The sequence below is a fragment of the Telmatherina bonti genome, assembly GCF_933228915.1.
Source record: "Telmatherina bonti genome assembly, chromosome: 6".
Classification (NCBI taxonomy): Eukaryota; Metazoa; Chordata; class Actinopteri; order Atheriniformes; family Telmatherinidae; genus Telmatherina; species Telmatherina bonti.
In genome coordinates, this window is record NC_136624.1 from 20,347,523 (window position 1) to 20,372,499 (window position 24,977).

At 39.2% G+C, this 24,977-nt stretch overlaps 3 protein-coding genes across 3 annotated transcripts; 1 reads left to right on the top strand and 2 right to left on the bottom strand.

Annotated features, from left to right (window-relative positions):
- Window positions 1-1,058: 1,058 nt before the first annotated feature.
- cfap107 (cilia and flagella associated protein 107) lies at window positions 1,059-2,783 on the bottom strand (the record flags this gene model as incomplete). The annotated part of the gene is made up of 4 exons (XM_079242020.1): window positions 1,059-1,315; window positions 1,569-1,746; window positions 2,107-2,217; window positions 2,688-2,783. The coding sequence occupies 4 exons, from the start codon at window positions 2,781-2,783 to the stop codon at window positions 1,059-1,061; spliced, it is 642 nt and encodes a 213-aa protein (XP_079098146.1).
- A 655-nt stretch (window positions 2,784-3,438) lies between these two features.
- aadacl4 (arylacetamide deacetylase-like 4) lies at window positions 3,439-6,706 on the bottom strand (the record flags this gene model as incomplete). Its single annotated transcript, XM_079242022.1, is given in 4 exon segments — window positions 3,439-3,738; window positions 3,742-3,850; window positions 5,986-5,998; window positions 6,568-6,706. Coding segments are annotated over 4 exon segments (561 nt in total).
- A 1,911-nt stretch (window positions 6,707-8,617) lies between these two features.
- On the top strand, window positions 8,618-19,054 carry dhrs3b (dehydrogenase/reductase (SDR family) member 3b). The gene is made up of 6 exons (XM_079241779.1): window positions 8,618-9,096; window positions 13,169-13,312; window positions 13,485-13,604; window positions 14,039-14,277; window positions 16,532-16,657; window positions 16,775-19,054. Exons 1-6 carry the CDS (start codon window positions 8,902-8,904, stop codon window positions 16,857-16,859), a joined length of 909 nt encoding a protein of 302 aa, XP_079097905.1. The 5' UTR covers window positions 8,618-8,901; the 3' UTR covers window positions 16,860-19,054.
- Window positions 19,055-24,977: the final 5,923 nt, after the last annotated feature.

Consider the following 24,977-nt stretch of genomic DNA (forward strand, 5'->3'; position numbering starts at 1 on the left):
TGTTGGTTTTGTTGTTTGTGTTGTGTTTATGTTGAATTGAATGTATTTTCTGTTGAATTGCACTGAGAAGATTATCTATTGTTAATCCTCTAAAGATGAGAAAGAATTAAAACTTATCATTAATTACTTACTATCCAACAGGTGATGAATGGTATTGAAGAAAATATCTTTTCACAACATTTGTTCAAATTTTAACGTCTAACAGAAAAACATAAATGATCTAAACCTTTTATTTTAAGTTTATGTTTGTATTAAACATTCAATATGCATAAAAAGAAAAAGAACTTTTTCTTTGTTTACCTATTTACACTTGTCCCTCTCGCTGTACACACTTTAAGCCAAGGTCTTCAACAGACACAGCGTGACATGCTGCTGTAGCACCATCATGTGGTTCATAAGGCTAGCACAACTGTTCTTTGGGTGAGATGTGCTGAAGGCTGACTACAACACTGAAGTGTCGTGTGACACAGGCGGTAGAGTGACTAACAAGCTAAGTGGGTGAAACAGAGCTGCACTGGAAGGCAGCAGGCAAGTGGGACAAAGGGAGGCAGCCACAGATGGTTGACCATCAAACATAAGCATCTTTGATTCCTCCTAATTAAACACTTTGATTCCCTGTAATTAAACACCTAATGGAATGAAATTCACAGACATTGCCTTGGATGACTCTTCCAGTTTGCTTCAACCAGGTCTGTCATTAAAATGTGTTATTTTTCCTTTCAACCCCACACAGATCCAGAATAATTCTTCAAGTCTGTTCAGAGTTTCTTGTGTACTGTGGTATAATTCATAGCCTGCACATCCTTCTCCATCTTGTAGAAACACACCAATTCATATTTGAAAACTGTCTCCACTCTTCACAACAGCCAAACTCCTCACAAAGATCTTATATACCATGTTAAATTTATTCATTTTAAATTTTCAAGTAGTCTATCCAGTGTGTGATCTTCATGTTTTCAATTTTACAAGAAACCCTAACTGTAAACAAACAAACAAAAAAAAAACTGGCTTTAAACTAATGGTATATGTGAGACAATTCAGCAGAAACATTTCTCTCTTTAATTCTGATCGATACAGTAATCCGGGACTTGAAGACACGAGCTATCTCTCAGATGCAGGTCCTTGTTGTTGTGATTTGCTGCATAGAAGTTGCTGGAAAGCATACGTGAGGCCCGGGCAAAGCGGTTCCGGCAGAAGGCATCGAGTGAGTGTTTTTGGTATGCTGATCCATACACAGTCAATGATGGAGGGTGTGACTGCTGCTTTTCAAAATGCTGATTTGTGGACTGCAGCAGACCGGACTTGGTTGAAAGCACTACAAAGAAACAAAAAGTTAACTCTTGTCATTAATTACACTCCTGACTGCACTGGAGCAATAAAAGGCAAACTGGTTTTAATTGTCCATGAGCACAACTGCTGATATACTTTGTCCATGTTATATTTAATGTTCTCAAGTATGCTTGCACTCACCCATATCCCCTATAACTGGATACCTGATAATATATTATATCATTTGTAACCATTACCTTCAGATTACACTGGGGAAGCTATAAAAGTTATAGACTTACCAGAAATTGGTTGGTCAGATCTCTCAAGTTTCTGTGTAATGTCGTCTGGATGCCAAGGTTGCTGAATTGGCAGAGCATTTTTTTTTTGCTTATGCACATAGCTTTCTTGATAATGTGAGACCAAATAGTCTGACGGTGGTGGCTTCTGGTGGGTGATGAGCATCTTATATGGAAGTCCCTGGATAATAATACAAAGATATAGCCTGAGTGCGGTGGGCTTCACTGCATCACTGATTAAGATATACAGGGCAAGACCTATTCTTTTTCAATAATCTTTAAGAGGTTCACCCTGTGACGCAGGCAAATTGCTCTAACTAGCCTTTAAGTGCCTTTTAAGACTGATGATTTTACACATTTTTCATGACTGCTGAGTCTGACCAGAAACTTGCTTTCATAAGGAGTTTTATCACAGGCCTTTATCTCGGCCATCAATATTATGCAGAAGTGTCCACAATCTAAAAAAGAAAGCCCTGACTTGCAGGGTTGTGACAGGCATTCAATTGGTGTTAATGCCCTGAATGAGCAGTTAAAGGCTGACCTCAGCTCTCAGCAGGGCAGATCTTCTCTCAGAGACGTCTGGCTTAAAGTCCCAGTGGGGCCGGTAGTCTGCACAACTGGTGCTGTTGGCTATCTTTGGCTCCCGAGTGAACTGTGTCGGATGGAATAAACAGACATTGAGAAGAGAAATGAGGAGAGGGGGCTATACAAGTTCCTAAGCAATGAGTCCAGAACAAGGATCAGCAAAGCTCACACTTCATTATTGATCCACACTGTTGGATAGTATTTCTTCAGTAATGTCTTCTTTCAGATCCTGAACCAGCAGCTCATGGACAAACCTCAAGTCAATGCAATTAGTCTTCAGCTCTGGCCTGTCCCACCAGGAGGCTGAGCCGAAGTTAGCTGAACCAAGTCTGCATAATCGTTTTGATATAGATCCGAACACCAACTGAGGTCCAGCAAAATACTTGGCAGGCTCCCACTGGGTTTTTTGTTTTATTTTAATTCAGCGTGAATAAACACAGATAATCTCTCTTTACAGTTTTAAATGTAGTTTCATAGGAGTCAGAAGTGTTACATAACTGTCTTGTGTAAAGGTTGCAAAAAAACACACATAAATACCTTTAGTCTTTCCTCTGCCCAGTTGCCTATCAGCACTTTGTTCCCATATTTCTGTTCTATTCTCCATCCAGCTTGAGTCCATTTATTTGGTTCCATGACTTTCTGGTTAATATTCTATCAGATATCAAGCATACTCAGCCAGGGGTAGCTGAAGCTTATGTTAGCTAGTCTAACAGATAATATGTAGATGTATTCACCTGAGCCCATAGTGGAGAGGAACGGAAGCTCAGTTGCCATGGATACACCAAACACTAAGGAGAAGGCAAGTCAAGTATCCTGGAAGCAAATGGAAGATTTTTTACATCTTTGTTAAAAAAGAAAGACATACCATCAGGCTAGGGCATGACATTTACCTTTTAGCAGTACCACCTTGCCTTTACTTTACTATTAGAATTTAAAATCGATTTGGGTGCATGTGTGCATGTTTAAGTGGGTGTGAGGTTGAACAGTGAACACAAGCTTATTGAAAGAAAAAGTAAAACAAGATGCAAAGTGTATTTAAACTTATCATGTGATTCCAATTTATGATATTTGGTGCTGCAGTAGGAAAGGTGAACCAGCCCTAGTTTTAAAAAGTTCATAATGGTATGAAGATTATCTATTGCTTGTTGCCAGGTGATTTACTTTTAAGTGAGACAGTCATTCTGTGTAGGAAATCCCATCATGCCTTACATCATGATTATAGGTGATATTTCGAGGCTGGGTGTTAACAGATGCCTCTTGAGATGCACACAGGGAGCAGATTGGAGAGCTACTTTACATAGCATGGGCTGAGATTAGTGGGGATATGGTTCCTTTGGAGCGCTTCCTGGCACACAAACAAGCTTCCATTCAGGTATTGTTGGAAAAAGAATACCATCCGGCCACAAAACAATATGTGCTCAGCATGATTTTGCTGGTATGAGGGCAGGTTGAAATCTGCCATCTGCACAGTTGGGTAGACGAGGACCTGAGTGCAGGGGAATCGCAGATGTCTGCCTGCTCGCCTCACCAGCCTTTGGCACAGAGCCGCTGCCAGGTTAGCTCCTATGTTGTTTCCTGCAACTGCTACTCAGTGAGAGTCCACGTTGAACCTGGTCTCAATCACAGACAGGAAGTGACACGGTCGAGTCTCACAGCCATCCAGATGGGCAGGGTAACTGTGCTCAGGGGCAAATCGGGACCTAGGAGGTGTGAAATGTAAGACAGATGGAGAAAATATGAAATTCTTGCTATTTTGGGAACATACTACACAAAAAGGTGTGTGTGTGTGTGTGTGTGTGTGTGTGTGTGTGTGTGTGTGTGTGTGTGTGTGTGTGTGTGTTTGTAGTGGGATTTAAAAGAAATTACAAATCAGCCTTTACATTTCAGCACATATTTTAATCATTGTATAGATACAGAGAGATAAAAAGTATTCACGGAAAGGATATGACACCTAATTTTGCTCTACAAAATTAAAAAAATACTAGGAAAAAAGGATCTATTCTTAGTACATGTTTGAAAGAATAAATATAGAAATGAGTGACATGTGAATAAATGTGAATGTTGATTTTTTTTTCTTTGAGTCTATTGAAAACAATTGTTCTTATTCTTATTCTTATTCTTATTCTTATTCTTATTCTTATTCTTATTCTTATTATTATTATGGTCCTCACCATACGAAGTATGGCAGGGCCCTATTGTTGTTGAAGTGTTTATTATTTTTATTCTTCTTATCAGCACAACTCGGCCATTTTTGACCCCCTTAGGCCCCGTGAAAAGTTGCGAAACTTGGCACACACCTCAAGTCCGGGCAAAAATAGCAATATTCTAGTTCTTATTCTTATTCTTATAAGTGATATAGCCTTTGCCTATATCTCCATGAGAAAAAGCCTTTTGTTAACTTACACTACCACTCAAAAAGTTTGGATGTATTTTCCCATTAAATTTATTGCAAGTGTGTCCAGACTTTTGATATTGATAATTAAATATTTTTATTAATCTATATTTTTCAGTGATTAATATTTGTTTCATCTTACTTTTTTTTTTTTTTTTTTTAAATCAGAGTGCCCTGGCTTTTCCCAGCTATCGTCTTTTCACTATTTTGGTTTCCACAAACTCACCTTATATTGTCACATTACTCATCAACATTGCTCCAAAAATCTTTTTGTCTGCTTTTGCTTGAGCTAATTAACTTGTGCTATAAATTGTGATATTTGAGTTGTTTGTTGAGTTGTGCTTTCATCCACCTCCTTACTTTGCTCATCCACCACCACCATCACTACTGTCACCACATCACCACGCTTATTCCTCTCCTTTATTCATTTCATTGTTCACTAACCACATGCATCTAATCACCAAAATGAAAATGTTTTAAATCCATCCTATGTTTATTTAAACAGCTTGCTTTATTCAGTCATGTTATCTCTCCTTGCATGTGATTGCAATGTGTTGCAGGTTTACTTACTTCTTAGAAGTACTTCTTACTTCTAAAATAAGCACTGTTTTCCATTACTGTACTGCCCAAAAGATTAGATTTAGCAACATTCATTGCTAGAGATGTATCTCAAATACATTACATTTCCATCGATCGATTAGAATAAGCTTTAGCAATAACTTTAACAGATTTGTTGTACTTTAGCACCACTTAAAGAAGGCTCATCCTGTCTTCCATCCTGTCTCTTCTCCCAGCTCTGTCCCATGAGCTTCCTCCATCCAACAAATGTTGACTCTTGTCTCATCCCTTACTCTGTCCTTTTCTCTCATTCATTTCCTCACTTCCTCTGATGATGTCATCGTGTTTCTTCTATAACTCAAACATGGTGCATGTTCAACATACAGCATGTTGACAGGAAGTGTGCCATTTCAGTGTGTCATCGAAATGTCTCAGAAACTAAAGGTCAGAAAGTTATGTAGTGTTTCTTTGAAAGAAGAAATGTGTGTGTGTGTGTGTGTGTGTGTGTGTGTGTTTTTTATTTAAATAATGGAAGGATAATATCTGTGCAGTTTTCATTAACAGAAAACTGTTCATATTAGCAGGACACATGAAGCATTCACATTCATTTTAGTCTTTTTCTGTATCTCTTTCCAACTTCTGTATTTAGATCCACACTGTATGATAGTATCGCAAACATAACTATTTTTTTAACTGTGAATACAAATTTGTATCTTATATTTTATTCAGCTTTTCAATAAAAAATTACTGTCTGCCTAATTTTATGTAAATTCAAATAACTCTTCTGAGTAGTTCCTTTAACTCAAATTATTTAAATTATTTAAATTATTAAACTAAATTTCAGACTATAGAAGAATGTATGAAAATTTCCCAGCTAGTATTTACTGTAAGTCCTTGACTTACAAACAGGCAAGAACATTTTTCAATGTATAATGTCAGAATAGAAGCCATAAAACATCAAATACCGCTGGCCTGATGACATATGCCCACGCTATGTAAGATTTGACCCTTGCAGGAGCAAAACCACAGACTTGCAACCAAGAAGAGACACATGTGAAAAAACAAGAAGAATAACAGTCTTGATAAGTAAAGTCAGAGTGAAGGTCATTCTCTCTAAGAGCCCATATTTACTACAACATCAGAGAAGGGCAGCAGATGACTTTGTGTTTCTGGAAACCCTTTGCTAGACATGATTTCTTATCTAACATTTCTTTCATCAAGGGCTTTATCAGGTGTTAGAGGACGGAGAAAGGACAGTAACACTGCCAGAGGAAGTAAAGTTCATTTATTATTTTCCACAAGGAAATTTTTTTCTGCTCTAAAAATGTGTAAAAAAATTCATTGACAGATACAATTCTTCACTACAAACACTACAAACACTACTGAATCCGCACCCACACTTCCACTGTACTGATACTTGCCACAGTTGCCATGCAAACAATCGTCATGAACCGCAGAGTTTCTCACTATTTGCAATCTCCTGAGAGATGCTTGAATTCATCAGCTCAGAGTACACAAGCCCAATTACCAGAAGGAGGTAGGCTGCAACAAGAGCAGCAAACCCAGCTATTAAAAATGCTGCTCTGCTTTGCTGAAGGTAAGTCATTAGAGGAAAATGTTTTATCTATCAGCTTTCAGCCTCTCTTCACCCTCCCACATCCACATGCAATCCATTCTGACCTTGGCTTCACATAATGGCATGTTTAGATGCCTGTTGCCCCAGGAAAAATAATCATATTCACCATTGTATATTATGGCTCTGTAATCTAACTAATTACATGTTTCCTGAATAAACTACCGTTCCAAACTGAATGCTGTACAAAATATTGTCATGATTACATAAATTTCAAATCATCCATATATTGGTAGTATCTTTGAAGGTAACTTTCAGTGAAAATAATCTCAGAAATGTATAGACTGGCAGTGTTTTAACTTTCCAGTTGTCAGCCATCAAAGTCTGACCATCGATCAGAAAGCAGTCTCGTTTGAACTTTCACTGCTGATCTGTAGATGGCAGTGATAGCATGAGTATAAATAAACAGCACCTCCTCAGCCAGATCCTATTTACATTTCTGTATCATCCATGAAGGTATATCTATGTTCCTCTCACTAATAAATGAAGATATCCTGATGAGTTTACAAATAATTTAACTTGTGTTTTAATTTTAACAAAAAATATGCCAGAAACTGAATGAATATTTCTGGACTTTAGCTCAGCCTTTGTACAAATATCAGAATTTCCAAACTCAAGACAGCATCTGGACTGCTGTTATCCTGGAGGTTTTAGCAGCCCCTGGGAGCCCCCGTGCCTTCTCTAAGTAGCTAAGCCCAGCACAAAGAAACCATTGTGAGACTGCTCTTTAAAACCTTCCCAGTTGTCAAAAAAAGCCCAGCATTCAGTGACTCCCAGTAAAAATCAGTTCCAGGGCCAAACATCACAGACTGGAACCTTGTCTGAAGCCCATTAATTCATATAGGATTTGCTTAGGAGGTCTGCATGCAGTTTTTCTGTTTGTCACCCTGCCAAACTTCTGAGAGAGAGCTGACCTATTTACCAAATTGCACTGTCACACACAGATAGATGGAGCCTGCCTCAAAAACACTGTTACCACAACAGATTGGGCTCAAACAACTGGAATAATGAACATTACCACATACAACTGGATAGCACCACAAAAGAAGAGATTTCTGTAAACTGACGTGAAAAATATGTTCGCACTGGTAATATTCAACCTGATGACCTTTTGTTTTTAATCCAATACGTTTTGATCCAGATTTTGTCATTCCGATGTTCTGAGAATCCACTTATTGCCAGAAGAATAGAGATCAGAGAGTGGCTGATGGGAAAATCAACTGATCAATGGCTTCATGCTATAAGATCACATATGTGCCTACAGTTTGGATTTTGGATGCATGTTTGTTTTGTTTGTTTTTTTTATCTGACATGCTTAATTGTGAGTTTTCTTATTGCATGGCTGATTGATTATTTGTTTGGTGGTGGGGGTGACTTAAGACGTAGTTGATGAGTTACATATAAAGGCCTTATTTACCTTGATCTGGAGCTTTCATTCATTTACAGCTGTCGGTGAAAACTGTGATTGCAACACCGTTGTTATCCTGCGCCTTATGTAATGAGGGTAATCAGGTCAACAGGATTATGAAGTTAAACTTTGCCAAATGAGATTGGGCACCCACTTGGGACGCAGTGGGGCGACCGCTGGAGGGGGGAGCAGGACAGCAGATTGAGAACTGCTGCTGTTGCTGCAGGCACTTGAAGGGGGTGGGGAAGAGGCAAAGTACGCATCCAGTCAGGGCAGACGGGCACTGGAGCAAAATATTCATCCCCACTTAACATGTCAATCAGGATTAATGCCCTTCCAAAACCTCCCCTCTTGGTTCTTGCAGGTCCTTTCACCAGTGGAAGTACGGAAGCCAGAGCAGAGGCGGTAATATATATATAAGGCAGGACAGGACAGGAACACAACACCAAAAGCCCAGCAGCCTCAGAAGCGTAAAACACGGAGCGTCGCCTGGACTTCAACGTCTCTGCGTCTGCAGCGCAGCTTGACAGACGGAATGACTGATGCGTGTCGACTAAGATGCCACTGCTCTCCAAAGTTGAACAGCTCTGCTTTGTAAATATTTGTTCGCCCGGTGGATTACTTTTGAAAAACTTTCCCATGCTGTAGATGACACTGTGTGCATGACAGATCTAGAAGTCTCGGTGTCCGCAGCACTCCGCTCCCACACTTGCAGCGTCAACACAGCCTACTTGTCCGCTGACCGTGCGCGCTTCCCGGGATGGAACTGAAGAGCGCGTGTCGCATGTTTCTCTTCCCGATTCAAGTACTCTATCACATTGTCAGGGCAAGTTTGTTTTCACTGTTGCCCAGCAGAAAGAAGGACTTGACCAAGGAGGTGGTATTGATTACTGGCGGAGGTCGAGGCATCGGTCGACACCTGGCCAAGGAGTTTGCAAAGCAGGGGGCCAGAAAGGTAGGCTTCTTGTTCCACAACTTGTTGCACACCCATTGAAGCCCTCTGTTTCCAGGGCAATGTATGGATTATTAATAATAATAATAATAATAATAATAATACATTATTTTATTTGCAACAGATGCTTATTGCATCTGTTGCATAGGTTTAACTATTGAAAGAAAAATAGCAGTAGTAAAGACGTACATAAAAGCCAGCCACCTCCCCCTCCATTTCAAGGTAACCCTGTCACTCTAGTCTAGCATGCTCCAAGTGTGTTGTGGTTGCACCGTTCATTGAAAGCAGGGATCGTGACCTCTGTGTTGCTTGCTGGTACATTTAGACCAGAGACAGTGCCCTCGATTTTGGTTCAAGTATTGCACAACAGCATGGGTCACCAAGAGGGCAAGTCTGGGCAGCATCTATTGGTATGATTGTGGTTAACACACTAAACTGACGTCATCCTGTTGCAGATCTAGGTTGATTTAAGTATGACTGACATGTTAAAAAATGTAGGCTTTGATGCAGGCAGAGCGTGTACCTGTGTGGGTGTCTGGACTTCTGGGCATTGGGGGGGGGTTTGTGTACAAAGCCTCAGTCAAACTCCTTTAAATCCATTGTAACACAGAGACGCATGGTCTATACTTTTCCCCTCTGGTTTAAAATCAGTAAGATATCAAAGTCAGCGGGTGTTGCTTTTATGCAAATGCAGACTGGGTGTATGCACAGTAATGCAAAGTATGTGCTAAACAAAACCAGCCCTACAAAACTATGTTAAGAAGAACACATTTTACTATCATGGCAGTTCTGGTCCATGATAGTAATGCAGTAAAATCAGATTCAAATGGGATTCCTTTGAGGTAGTAGACTACCTATGAATCAAACTGCCACGCTTCATTCTAAGGGGAAAAATATACATTTCACCACTGTGTCATAACATGAAGTTAAGTTTTGAATTCTGTAATCCACATTGTCATTGTTTGTTGGCATAAATTATCATTAGAAGTCTTTATGTATATATTTTTAAAGGAATATGACATAGATCTTCTCATGTCAAGAACATTTTTTACATTAATATGTTGGATCTCATCTTTATAGGGTGTGTTTTTGTGAATGAATGTTTTCAACAAAAATTATTTTACCACTATCCATCTAGGCACCCCTCCTCACACACATACACCAACACACAGACACACACACACAGACACATACTGCTTAGGTCGGGCTAAGTTCTGCTCATAATTTCTCCATCATACAGTGGTTGAACAGTTTCTGAGTCACTGCTGCCACCTTAATGCGACATGTTTACACAGACTAAACTATTTCTGATCACTTCAGATGGAAACCTTCATTACACATGGAATAAAGTGGTGGTAATTTCAACCCACGTTGAGCAGCATGGCTGAAAACTGAGGGTTGTAAGTATCTGTGCATGTGTGACATAGGCACCACTTCTCAGATGCTCTCACAAGGTGCAATTTTAGCAGCTTGAAAACATTGCTGGAAGTTCAATGAAACACTAACTGCCACCCTCTGTCTTTCGATGCCATATCCTTGGGGAGCGACCAGGGAGAAACCAGGAGATTTTAAAGCATTGCTCTGCAGCTGCACAACAAAGGATGTCAGCATGCTTTTCAGCACCCCATTGTTAGGTGTTATCAAGGTGTGAAGGCTTTGAAAACAACACCTGTGGTAAATGTGTATGACAGTTGCTCCCTGCCTAAGGAGATGCTAAAAGGAAATAGGACAGTAATTATGAATAGGACTCACTTCTGTGAACTTGCACTCACCCCAGTTTGAGCCCCTTTGTGACTGGCAGCCAGAATACCCTTTTTCCTCTGTTTGGATTTTGGTGGGAAGAAGACTAACTTGAGAGCTGATGAAATAATACAGTAAGTCTGAGAAGGAAAGCCAGGTCTTTGTGTGCGGTATTTTGGAGGCAAGCATGACAGAGTTGAGCTCTGAAATGTTCGTAAACCAAAAAAAAAAAATAAATAAATAAATAAAACATTGTCAGAGAAAGAATGTCATAACAACATGAAAGAGGTTTTGGAACAGAGCAAGTAATTGACATCTTTGAGCAATTTATTTCTATAAAACTCATTTTTATTGTGAGAAATAAGTTAAATCAGTTTTTTTTTTGTTTGTTTTGTTTTTTATGCAATCGCCAGTATCATAGAAATAAGTCTCGGCAAGAAAGATGAACCAGCCCTTGTCAGTGACAACAGGTTTGTGTGGGTGTGCTTGTGTTGTGCTTGAGGCGGGAAGCACACCACTCCCAGCTGGGTATTGCCCTGCAACTGACCTTGCTGTCTCCGCAGTAATTAGACAGCGGCAGGCGACTGCCTCCTGAACTCCTGCTGCCCCCTCTGTGTGCCGCCTCTCTGCTGCCCCATACAATGGGTGTGAAAAGCAGGGTTCATACCCACCCATACATTCAGGCCTGGGAGATAGAGTATCACTGTAATTCAGCTGGAGCTCCAGGGGAGACGGAGGCATGCATCACAACCTGCATTGACTTACATCTGCACGGTCTCTGTCAAGGTTTTCTTTCAAGCTACGCTACCTTAATTCATTATATTAAAGAGCTTTTACTTGGAGCATGTGTTGACATTAAGTATTGCTAACCACACCTTATTAGAACAATCACAGGTTTATCAGCGGAACACACAGCACGCGCAAGGTCAATTAGAAACTGTTTTCTATCCAGATAGCAATTTGGCCAATGCTTGTTTGCTCTGAGGGTCCTGTGTGTTCTGACGGCTGATAAACCTAATGAATTAAATAACGTTTTAACAGGAGAGCACAGTTTAAGTGCTGAGTTTTAATGAGAACTGCCAGCTTTATTTGCTGGGCTCAAATCCTATTAAAAGCTTTCACTTATTTATCAAGACTTGTCTTCCTTCACTGATTACTGAAATGGGCTTGCAAATGAAGCAAACAAAAAAACCCAATCGAAAGCAACTCAAAGTAGGACTGCTCACAGAAGGAGGCAAACACTGATTGCTCCGGGTCTGGTGAAGAAGAGGAGAGCATGTAATAATAATCTCTGATGCCTCCAGAGTGTGACAGTTTCAGTATTTTCGGTGTTTCCAGATAGATGCTGGGTGCGTTGCAAAAGACTGGCACTGCCCAAAGGTAGAAAAGAGGTTTAATAAGATACAGAAAACTTTTCTGCATCCTATTTTTGCCTTTTTGTTCATGTTTTATTTGACCTCTGTTACTAATAAGTCAATGTACATCCATCCTGCCAACTCACTACATGGATGTTTACACATAAACATTGGGCCAAACAATGGGAATGGCAGGATGAATAATAGGCCAACAGACAGACATGCTGTCTTTTGTTTTTCAATGCATACATGCACACACACACACATACATACATATACACACACTCTCAGTCTTTGACTCTCAGATACACTAGATCACTTTCCAGATTACTTTTTTTTTTGCTCAAATATTAACCTTGGTGATGGGCGACCAGCCAGATCCCACACTGGTGTCCTCAGCACTTCACACACACACACCATTTTTAGACTCCCTGACCACAAATGACAGGACTCATCTGCCCAACAGGCCGTGTAATCTCTTTGAGAATTTGTGTTTGAGAGATGAAGAGGGCTCACCCCCTGATTTCATTACCTTTCCCTGACCCCAAAGACTGACAGATCTAATTGCCCAATCACTAGTCCCCCTCACCACCACCCACCTCTGCCCAACCCCGTGTTCCCTGCTCAAATGACCAGCCTTCATTTGGTCTCCGGTGGATGAAGAGACAATTCATTCACACAGTAACTCCCCCCACCCCCACCCCAAGCCTTTAATCTCACTCAAAAACTATTTGCTGGAGTAAAAATGGCCTCTGTGTTTCCTGAGAAGAGCAATGCTGCTGAAAGATCTTCCAGCATGAGTTGCATAAACATGTTTTATTTTTTTCTTCTTTTTTAATGACTGACCATAATAAAAGCAACACATTGTCAGTGTTTCATTTATAAACTTCATCTCACTCAAATGATTTCTTTTTTATTCTGTTTCTCTGCAGAACAGTTCTTTTTGTATCTAACCTTTAAAATTTGTTTTTGATGACTAGGTGATCTTGTGGGGCAGGACAGAAAAGTGTCTCAAAGAGACATCTGAGGAAATCTCCCTCTCTGGAACAGAGTGCCATTACTTTGTGTGTGATGTCGCCAATCGAGAGGAAGTTTACAAGCAAGCCAAGGTGGTGAGAGAAAAGGTACACCTTCTAGATATATCTTGCGTGTATGTATTCGCCATGATTGACTCTCTTTTTTCTTTTAGCACTTTATCTGAAGTCATGAGCTGGAAAAATAACTGAAAATTCTTTATTTGACCGACGTTCTTTTTTTTAAAACTTCCTCTCGTTTTGTTGCACTCTTTAATCTCAGGTGGGAGATGTTACGATACTGGTGAACAATGCCGCTGTAGTTCATGGAAAATGTCTGACAGACAGCGATGACGACGCTCTTCTGAAATCCCAACATATCAACACCTTGGGACAGTTCTGGGTAAGCCTCGCATAAATGAAAGCAGAACAGCCAGAACCTGCAGAAACACGAACATTCCTCCGAAGAGATTATTCTTATCAGTTTCATATTGTGATTATAAAATGGCAGTATATGCAGTAGCCCCCTGTCTCTCTCTTTCTCTCTCCCTCTCTCTCTCTCTCCCCATGACTTGTCAGTCATTTCTGCTTTATGGCAGGTTAAGTGGGGTGTTTCCAAATTGCCTCTCAGCTCCTGAAACATCAGAGGGGTTTTGAAACTCTTGCCTTTTTTTTTTATTTTGAATGGAGATCAAAAGACTGTCGAAAAGCAATTATCAGCTAAATGGAAATGGAAATATAATCTGTGGTGACACCATGGGCTTGTTTCTCTTGTCTTTTCTTCCTTGTACTCTGCTTATTATTGCATTTCTTCCTTTTTTTATGTCCTTGTCCTAGACAACAAAAGCCTTCCTGCCTCGAATGCTGGAGCTGCAGCATGGTCATGTAGTATGCATTAACTCCATCCTGTCCCAGTCTCCGATTCCGGGGGCTATAGACTACTGCACCTCAAAGGCTTCATCACTGGCCTTCATGGAAAGCCTGACGCTAGGCTTGCTGGATTGTCCCGGTGTCAGCTGCACCACTGTGCTTCCTTTCCATACCAACACAGAGATGTTCCAGGGCATGAGAGTCAGGTGAGAAGTCACTTAGTCACTGGGTATGAGCATATATTATGCAAACTTAAAGTGGAACTATTATGTGGATTTCAGGCTAATTTATTTTTATTTCTGAGCCCAGAAGGGCTGGGATTGATTGAGTTATTGTCACAAATCGCTTTATTTACTTCAGACCGACCCTCTCCGTAGGCTGTCAGATCAGCCTGTGGGCAAAACGAGTGGATTGAGACTCTTCCGCATTAAGCCCCGCCTCCCGCCACTGCACTACATCGGGAGCGCGCACCGCAACTGCTTTCGCCGTCATTGTAACATCTCATAAACAGAAGGATTAGGCTAATATGAACTCAATAGAAAAACAAAATACAATGTCAACACACAGCATACAGCCCTACATGTTGGAACCTGAATCAGACCCTGAAAACAAAGTGGAAAACAGCAACCCACAGCAACGAATGCAGCAGGATGTCTCTCTTTGGTAAACTCACCAGCCATCGTTCAAAATAACTTTATCCGACATTTTCCACCCCCCTGATGTATTTTTACATGCCCTTGTTAACCACTAGAAGGTAACCAATCACCGAACCTTATCCCCCGGGACGTCACAAGGATTTCCAAGTAGAAAAAACTCTAAAGCGACGCGTTTTTCGTCGCCATGGAAACCGAACGGAGAGAGTGCTGGAACTCAAACTCAAACTCAAACATGCGTTTAGGTGATAAAAAACAGTGCCGTTCACATGTCTGATGAGGATTCAACACTGTAACACTGTAGAAAGCACCCCTTCAACTGTTGCTACCTAACCTCTTAATTTTTTCACTAAAATTTACTTTAATCTGGAATGGGGATCCAATTTTGAATATTTTTTCTATAGCAATGCAAGCAGTCTGCTTCAAGAAGTCTTTATGTTTGTCCTTTAGTTGTTCAAGATGTGTCCAGACTGAAATATCTCAACAACTGTTATATGAGTTGCCAGATTTTCTTGTGGTGGCAGACATAAAATGCCCTGCCAAAAATGCCTAAAATCACGGCCATGAGATGAAACACTGAGAAATGTGATACAAATTTTCCAAGTATAAAGAGAAAGAAAGGCAAATAACTTCAGTGATCCCCTGGTGTTTCATTATGGGCTGCCAACAGGTTGAGGTTTTTACCAAAACAGTCCAACAGTGTGACATGTAGTTGATGGATTGGCTCATATCTTTCACATGGGTGCCAAGAAAATGTCCTATGGGTTGACATCCCCTGACATCTGCTCTGTATGAGCTACTCTGAAGCAGATCATAATAAAACACTCTTAGTGAGTCAGACTTTGAGTTCTTCCGAGCTTAGTAAATACTACCCAAGATGACTGTTTGTTGTGACTGACAATGGTCATGGCCAAGTGACCCAATTTTTTAACCAGTCATCAGACGCTGTCAAGCAACTGTAAGCAATCTTAATCACAGAATAAAAATACATATATATCATGAGCCACCTTTCCATTACCTCATTTAGAACAAATTAATTTGATTGTGTCGTGTCATCAAAGGGTAACTATGGTACATATGGCTAAAGAGAGAGGTTCTTGATAAAGAAAACACAACCCCTGGAAATAAGACAAATCTGTACATACATGCTGTGGAGAGAGTGTAAGGGAAAAAAGAGATGTCATTATGAATTAAAGATGGGTACTTTGTAGTTATTCTTTCAAATCAATAATAATTGGTTTCCTCTGATCCCTGTCTCAAAACTTAATCCCTCGAATAACATTTTGGTGGTTTTATCACTGCTAATCAGCTCTTTTTAGAAATAAAAAGTCCCCTTAGTCTAGCATTGAAGCTAACACATCTTGAAAACACACATTTAATGTTGATAGATTCCCCGTGTATGTCCTTTAGTTCCGGTCTTGGTCTCAATTTGCTTCAAGCTTAAAGTTAACCACATGCAGGGTGTGGACTACAATTTATTTGGTGGAGGTTACTCTGCATTAACCGATAGATGAGCAAGTTTTCTTCTTTGGTGTTTGTATGAACTTCTCCTTTAGTAATTCTTGATGCAGTGCAACCTCTGACGAAGAGTTGGAAATGTTACTCTAAAGGTTTATTTGTTTGACTAGTGTAATGTGAAATCAAACTCAGACTGGAAGAATGATCCCCAGGTGGGTCGTCCCAAATTTTACAGTCTAGAGGACTATTAGGTATAAATACACCATTTCAAGCACCTAGAAAGGTAGTTCCTGAGCTGATGACAATGACCCCTGTATCTCATAGTCATTGTGTTTTTTTTCCTCTGTAGGTTTCCTCAACTCTTTCCTCCACTAAAGCCAGAAGTAGTGGCCCAGAAGACTGTTGACGCAGTTAGAACTGACAAAGCCTTCCTCTACTTGCCCTGGACGATGCATGCCCTTGTCATTCTGAAAAGGTAAAAACAGAAAAGAAAAGCTTTTTTCTTTTTAATAGTTTGCTGACTTTGTCGTCAACAGTTTGAGTTATGCTTTGTGCTCCACATCCAATCACTGCTCTTTTCTTCTCCCTCTAGCTTCATGCCACAAGTTGCACTTCAAGAGATCCACAAATTTACTGGGAGCTACACCTGCATGAACACATTTAAAGGCAGGACATGAATCCAGAAACCACACAATATGTGAGAGACCTCAGCGGCTCTGGGTTGAAATGAAGGGAATATGGACTTTTACACATTTGAATGTGTAAAGGGTATTGCTTATGCAGCTAGAATAAGCTGCTGGAGAAACCCGTACCCTCTGTACAGGTGCAAGTGGGAATATGTGTGTAGTATAAATAACTGAATGCAATTTTGACTTTGACCTGAAGCCATGCATAGGTCTATACCAATAGTTTTTTGGTTTTTTTTTCTGGGAGGGTCTTTTGTGACATTTGTTTACTATTTTTACATTTTTTTTTTTTTTTAAAATTCTCCCTTTAATGTCTCTTAATAAAAAAGGGTAATAAAATGGAGTTTTAGAATTGCTGTGTTTTTTATTTTATATGGTAACAATGGAAGAACACTTGGTAAGTTTACATTGTTATGTGTCTGGGATTTGACTCAGAGCAGTTTGATGAAACCTTTTGATTTATTTCAAGCATGAGACTGTCAAATATGTCAGAACATAAAACACACTCTTGGAAAGCATGTGGGGCATATTCTTGTTTGTTCTCAGTTTTCAGAGAATGGTGCAGGTTTACTAGATAATATGATTCACAATGAACATGAGCTCAGATGAGGCCATCTCCACCCCTTCATGTGAACTGAATGTGTGTTTTTTTAAACCAGATTTAATTAATGTCAACTGGCAAAGAGACCGCTGTCATCAAACTGCTTATATTTTTCTTGTAAACTGGGTTTTTTGGTCCCCTTTTTTATTGTCTGTTAGCAAAATAATATATCAAGTTTGATTTTGCCAGCTTTGCCTCATAATCAGACAATCTTAAGATCTAGACAAGTGTGATATATTTGTGTTATGAGATCAAGAAAAACCCCAAAGGCCTATATAACTGAAAAAAAAGAACACAAGGCCTTTTATGCTTTATTGTTTATAAATCTGAAAATGCTTTAATGCTTTAATACAATCAGTGGAAGAGAATGGCAGACCATTACAATGGATGTTTGTCAGTGCCACAAAGTAACAATTATCTTTTTGATTGAAGTTTTTTTTCTGGTTTTTTTTTTTTTTGTTTGTTTGTTTTGTTTTGTTTTAAAGACCTAGAGTCATTGCAGAATCATTTCAGAACTAAAGTTAAACAGTATACAAAGACCTTTAAATGAAGCACAGCACTGGCTTATGAACACATTTAACCAAAATGAAGGAAAAGGATGATGATTTTATTCTCCATAAGATGAATAAAAAGGCTTTTTAATGAATTTCAATTTTTCGGAAATGTGCTGATTAACTTTTAAGGCTAAGGTTGACCATTAATGCATAATAATGTCATATTTGTACTATAAATGTTAAGCTACAGCCAATCAGCTGTATTGGTTGGGAGAGGTGCTGACTTGACTTCCAATGGTACAAGGAAATCTAGAGGGACAAAAAAAATTCTGAAGAGATACTGAATACTGTGATATTCATTGTTTCGTCCAACTTTTGCCAGTACAGGCTCCTGTATTCTTGCCTTATTGAGCTGAAATAATGAGGACCCGACAGCACTGTGAAAACATCACTGTGTCCTCACAGAGATATTTAGAAAAGAGTTCATGTTTCACTTCTTTTGCCATCCGTCAACATACAAAATGGCAAACATGTTGCACAAAAATATGGAAAGGATGCAAGATTTAGATTAAGGTGAGTTTAAATTATAGGCTCTGTCACCAACCTGTGGGAAAGCTGAATTCAGGTTGTACTGCTTCACAGTCAGTAGAATACAAGTACCCTGAACGACAATAAGATTCAAAGGCTTTGTTTTTCTCTTTCAGTTACATTTGATTTCCAATAAATATGAATTTGATTAGTGTTAAATGAGACGAGGGTGAGGTCTGAATTCTCTGAGCTGAGTAAGAATGAAAATATCACACCAAGTTACACTTTTCTTCATCTTATGCCGGCTACTGTGGGGTTTTCTTTTCAAGACTAAACCTCTTTTAGGTTTAGTCTTCCAATGAACATGATAGATTAAAAATATACACTACAGTTTATTTGCATTGCTGCCGTGTACTATCTTGCACCACTTAAAATGATCGTTAGTCACCACCAAACACCCCCAGTACACTCCTTTATACCATATTAAACAAAAAACAGTGTCATGGGATGAACAGTTGTGTTGCTTCAGTATATTTTTCCATGAAAATCATGTTGGATCTGCATCATGCTTTTTCTGTGCTTAACTATTTTCTCATTTTTGCATCTCCTTAGACCATGAATAATATATTTAGATCAGAATAAAAGGTCAAAACGGAGCATATGTTTGTCCTCATTAATCTCTATTGCTTTTTACTTGCTGTAAGGTTTATCATGGTTTTTCTTAATATTAATTAAATTATGCAAATTCATTACATTGACACAGTTTCAATGTTTCTTTGTTCTTTGCTTCTACAAAACAAATAATCCATAACTTTTAAGAACAACACTTTAAACCCTAGAGATAAACATGTAAATGGATGCACTGAACAGACATTCAGACACTTCGTATCTGAGCTTGAATCACAGAGTTGCTGTAAAAGCTGGGAGAGTGCCTGGCCTTTGGCTGCCAGACAAGGCTCATAAACATTCATTTGAATCCCAGCGAACCATAAATGCCCTCTTATGCACTCACGATAGGGCCGCACATTGTGATCAGTAGGTGACCTGCACTGGGTTGGAAGGAGAGTAGGGAGCTCAGACACTGTGAAGAGTGAACCTGAGCCTCCTTTAAGGGCCTGTTTCTCATTGTCTTAGTGAGCTGTTGCGAAAGCAGAGGGAGAAGCAGCATGTAGGGATGGAAATAGGTCGATGAGGCATGTTGTGCACGTATGCTGGAAAAAGGAGGGCTAAAACGGATGGAAATCTCTTGGGGCAGGTTCAGTGCAAGGTTAGCCAAATACAGAATAAATCAAAGGGGGGGGGGACTTGGAAAGTCTTTTCCCTACAGAAGGCACTCAGCTCTACACACTCAAAAATAGAGGTACCAGCTTGTACCTAAAAAGGTACAAATGCTTGTCGCTGGGGGTGTACTCTTTTGAGAGACATTTTTGTACCCTTCAGTTCTGGTCTATTTTTGTACCTTATCAAGTTCAACCTTACCTTTTCAAGTTATGTTTTTTATGTTTGCACAGGATTGGGCCTGGTCCATGCAACTTAGCAATATTATCTTATCTTTAATCAAGAAATAATCTTCAAAAACTCAAAATACTGACCAGCCATACACTTAGTTTGCAGCATCTGACCTTCATTGTCTGGTGTAGTCAATGACTGTTAAGTAGTACTACTGTCATCACTCAACTCTGCTCTAGTTTGAAACATTACAGCCATTAACATTACATTTTTCAATGCTGCAGGTACCCTTATGGTCGAAATGGTACAAATTTGTACTTTATGTCACTTTGAACCCTTTTTCGTACTCTGAAGATGTGCTTCTGGTCTCTTAAAGACCAGTATTGTACTTTTGAGAGAACATTTATTTAAAATGTACCTATAGGTACAGAAATGTCCTTATCTTGTACCTCTATTTTTGAGAGTGTAGAATGACTGAGCAAGCGCAGGTGGAAGCAAAGGACTTTAGGTTTGATCACATGGGAAGATATCTAAAAGTGTATCAGTTGTAAGCTCATTCCCATTGTCTCTGGACAGTTTATTCAGGATTGCACTGTAGGCCTAAAAGATGTGATTAAAGCTTACACAGCATTCTTTTTCTTTCTTTCTTTCCTTCTTTCTTTCTTGTGTTTGTCCCAGGATGGTTGGTAAAGACAAAACAACTTTGTTTTTTGATGCTGAAAATACAAGTATGTTTATTTAAGTTAATGTGACATGCTTATTGTAATTACCTGTCACCATACTTTGTTAATGACTACCCTACAATTTCCAGTTTCTGTAGTTAAAAAGAAACCAAGAAATATTTTCCTTTATGCAGTCCAAACATGTGTAATCCCAACGCAAGGGTTTGCAGGGTCAGCCTGCAATGATCCATTAAATACCTTATAGGAGCCCAGATCTGGAGTCTATTTGGCTTCTTGTTCAGTGATGCTGAACGCATGTAAAACCGCAGCCAGTGTCAGATTCTGTCAGTATTCACATCACATACACATACGGATTCAGTGACTGTGGCTTTCCTGGCAGATGGTTCACTGTGACTTTGAAGCTTAGTGTGGCTCTCTTGCATATGATTTATGGCTTTCCAAACCACTTCATATCAAATTTTATATTCTTTTTTTTTTTTTTTTAGCTCAACAGAAAATATTTGTCTACAACTGTACTTTAAAAATATGATGCCAGTTCCCTTGAACCAATCAAAATGGAGAATGTCAGGTTCGCAGCTCTTGAGAAAAAATCCTCCTGGTTGCACTAAAATACTCAAGAGAAGTGATATTACACAGAAGACTATTACCTGTAATAACCCACATAAGTCTGTGTGCTTTGTGGACACAGTCCAAAGTGAAAAGCTAAATGAGAATGAAGCCAAGGGCAGCATGAAGGCAGCAGAGTTCAGTGAGGTGTTATTTGTTACAAGACCTTATCCGCTTTCTCTGAGCAGTCCTGTTAGCCCTCTTTCTGCTTTACTGCTGGGTTCATCCATCACAGGGTAGGTAGTATGATAAAAAGGCTCAGCCCTAACCCACAGCAAGGGGCCAGGCGTGACGCCTCAGTTGACCTGTCAAACTCTAAGAGTTATTATACACAGTGGTGTTAAAGGTTAAAGGGAGAAGCAAGCTTGGAGGATGTTAGTCGTCAGGAACACACAGACAAACAGAACTCTGTGGATATGTGTAAAATCAGCTGCAGTCCATGATTAAATGAATGGATGATTTAAAAAAAATGGCCATATTACTCCCAGACAGGTATGATGAATTTAAAATCTACATTGCTTGATTGTTTATGTTTGCGCAGACTGTTTGTCATTGTGTATTTCTGAAGGCAGCTGCTGGCAGGGAAAAGATTAAGCACAGTGGATATAAGCATGTTTCTAACATACATTATAACTGCTTAGAAATATTATTGGCTTATTTAATATTAAGTCAGTGATGCAACTTTCAAAGAATGCACCTCAGGCAGTTCTTGCATCACGGGGAGAAGATGGTGGTTATGACATGACGTTTCATGTGTTGATTGTGTTAAATCTCTCACTGGCTGGCAGCTATTGCAACACAATCATGCCTCTGAGTAGAGGAGCACAGATTATCTGTGCTGAGATCTTTGTTGGCGAAAGGTTTGGAGCTTTGCTGATAGCTTTGTCTCAGAAAGTGCCTGGTCATTAGATATTGCAGGGGGATATTATGGAATGCCAGTAGAATTAGAAAAAGGTTGCTTATAAGAGTGGATCCTTTAAAAAAATCAAATATTTCTGCATGTGTCGGTGCAACAATAAAAATATTAATTATACAGATGTAATTATTAAACACAAAGTAAATTGTTTCAGATTTAAAGTTTTGATTTTATCTGGTATCAACTATCATTCCAGTGTGTCTTTGGCTTGTCCATTTGAATATAAGCAAACAGCTTCTTGTAGCCTTTTTATCTGAACCAATATTGTTTGGTGTTGTCATGACGCTGAAAATCAGACAGTGTAGGAGAGGCCTTTATCTGCTTAGTAAATCTTATGGAGTCTGATATGATTTAACTCACCAACAAACTAATTTTGAATATTCACTGCTGGGGATCATGTGTACACAGTCAGTCTTGACTTGCAGAATATAGCTTCTTAAAAGTTGGGTAAATATTCCAACCTTTTCCAGCCTGATGTGCAGAAACCACTGGTTTTAGTTTTAAATATACTTTCATATCAGAGAGTTTTTTCAGTGACGTACATATGAGAAACACATTAGTAAGCAATGTGGAGCGCAGTGTCTAGCCCGCGGATATTTCAACAGTGATCTTGGAAAGATGACCTGAGCTTCGGCTGTCTCCACAAACATACAGATATGCTTACACAGTTGTGTGGTGTGAACCCCCACTGAAACAGATACCTATTCTTTAAGCAAAATAGAGCACATATTGTAATCCCTTTAAATAAAAACACACGTTTTACTTCCTAATGAACCAAACACAGCTGTTCACATACTTTCATTGCATGTGTTATGTATTATATTTGGCCTAAGTAAATAAAAACAAAATATATTTATTTCTTGTACGGGCTCTCAGTCAACCCAATCACATACTCCTAACTGATGCATAGGTTGTCTTTATTCCACAAAGTGCAAAAACAACCATGAAAATGTCTGCCTGCCCAGCGGTGGGATTATAAACTGGAACATAAAACTCCACCCAATGTCTCCACCAAAACTTTGTCTCTCTTTTGGTGCTTATTTAACAGTATCAGGGGACACATGAGTTTTTTTAAATTTTTTTTTATGTTTTTCTCTCCATGAAGTAGCAAGACAGTGATAAAATATTGTTACTGGCAACAGTATTTATGTGTTATTATGTATTTATGTAGTATTTAAGTATTTATGTAACCAAACCTTCCACAGTGGCATACAAATAAAAATGACAAGCACAGGGAAATAAACAGCTAAAAATGCTGACTTAAGGCATTGGCATGGGAATATATAAACACTGAGTGGACCTTCACTAAATGCCGTCAAATACACCCATCAAACCCCTCAAAAGTGCCCTACTCTAAAACGTTTTGCCACCTTCTGTTTTCATTTCAGAAAACACAGATTTACATTTTATGTGAATATTCAGCTTGACTCTACTTAATTTTAATGACCTCTTTTTCAGCAGCATAAATCCATTCAAATTAAATTTTATTTATAATGCACTTTTAATCAGTGGTGTAGTGGTCCCTCAAGAAGTGAGTATATGCTAAATTTCTCACCTTTGTTTTAAAAACATAAAAACAGTAGCCCAGAAAAACGCTGTTTCAGAAAAAAAAGTGACAAGGAAGACTTATCTAGTTAGTTTACTCTGAAAATCCATCACAATATTTGCTCATTGGCACTTAATTTCTGCTCTTCAGTTTCAGCAAGGAAGGATTATGAAATGACTAAACTAGTATTAGAGCACAGACTAGTGAGAGACAGGCTCATGGACATATATACATGTATCTTTATTATCTCTATGTTCAGGCTATAGCTGATGACTAACTGCATAAAGTTACCATAGCTGAGCTGGTGGTCTATATAGGTACATGTGTAGGGATGTTAGTAATTGTAAAAGCAGCATCACAGGGGGGATTAGAAGTGGGTAGACTCAATGCTGACTGAAAAACAAGTGGGTATACTCCGTGTACCCGCGTATACCCTGGACAACACCACTGCTTTTAATGCAGAAAGCAACAAAACATTTTGAATAAAAAGTATTTATGCATATTAAAAATAAATCTTAAAGCATTCATACACCAGAGTAAGGTTGCATAATATTGGACTTTTGGTCAATATCTCATCTTTTATAACACATTTGGCTGATAACCAATCTCTCCCCACCATCCAGCTTTTCCCAGATTTGTGCTGCAGCCTTCTTCTAGACTTTACAGGTTGCCAGTCCATTGCAGGGCCAAGGAAAGCCTTAATTGTGCTAATTTTAAATGAGAACATGTTGTTTATGTTTCATCAAAGTTCACTTCAGCATTTTGACACCGGCTGACTGCAGTAATGCACTGCTATAAAGTTGTTTCTTTCCACTACAAAAGAAAAAGTAGTGTCAGACAACAGCAAACATGGCAACAGTGGAGGAAATCATAATAACACACACTCTTGGAAAGAAGCATATACAATAAACATTTTGCAACATGTGGACAGTGATCTTTTTTGGCTTGTGTAAAATTGATGATGAGCACCCCATCCAATTTTTGCAATAACAGGGAAGTGTGCCATGCTTGACTGGTCTTAAGGACGACCTGGTGGCTTTCCCAGAGGGACAACGGTGGGACAGGATCAGCAGAGACTTTTTGGAACATTGGAACTATCCCAGTTATGTGGGCTCCATTAATGGGAAACATGTACAGGTTGGCACAACACCCAACAGAGGAAGCAGTTTTCGTTACTACAAAGGCTACTTCCGTTTCAATCTAATAGCAGCCTGTGATGCAAGGTACAGGTTCACCTTTGCCGACATTGGAACATATGAAAGAGACAGTGATGCTGGAGTTTCTGC

Coding starts and splice junctions, on each gene's coding strand:
- dhrs3b (XM_079241779.1), top strand. CDS start 8,902: ATGGAACTGAAGAGCGCGTGTCGCATGTTTCTCTTCCCGATTCAAGTA. Junction 13,313..13,484: donor CCAAGGTGGTGAGAGAAAAG/GTACACCTTCTA, acceptor CTTTAATCTCAG/GTGGGAGATGTTACGATACT. Junction 14,278..16,531: donor TTCCAGGGCATGAGAGTCAG/GTGAGAAGTCAC, acceptor TTTCCTCTGTAG/GTTTCCTCAACTCTTTCCTC.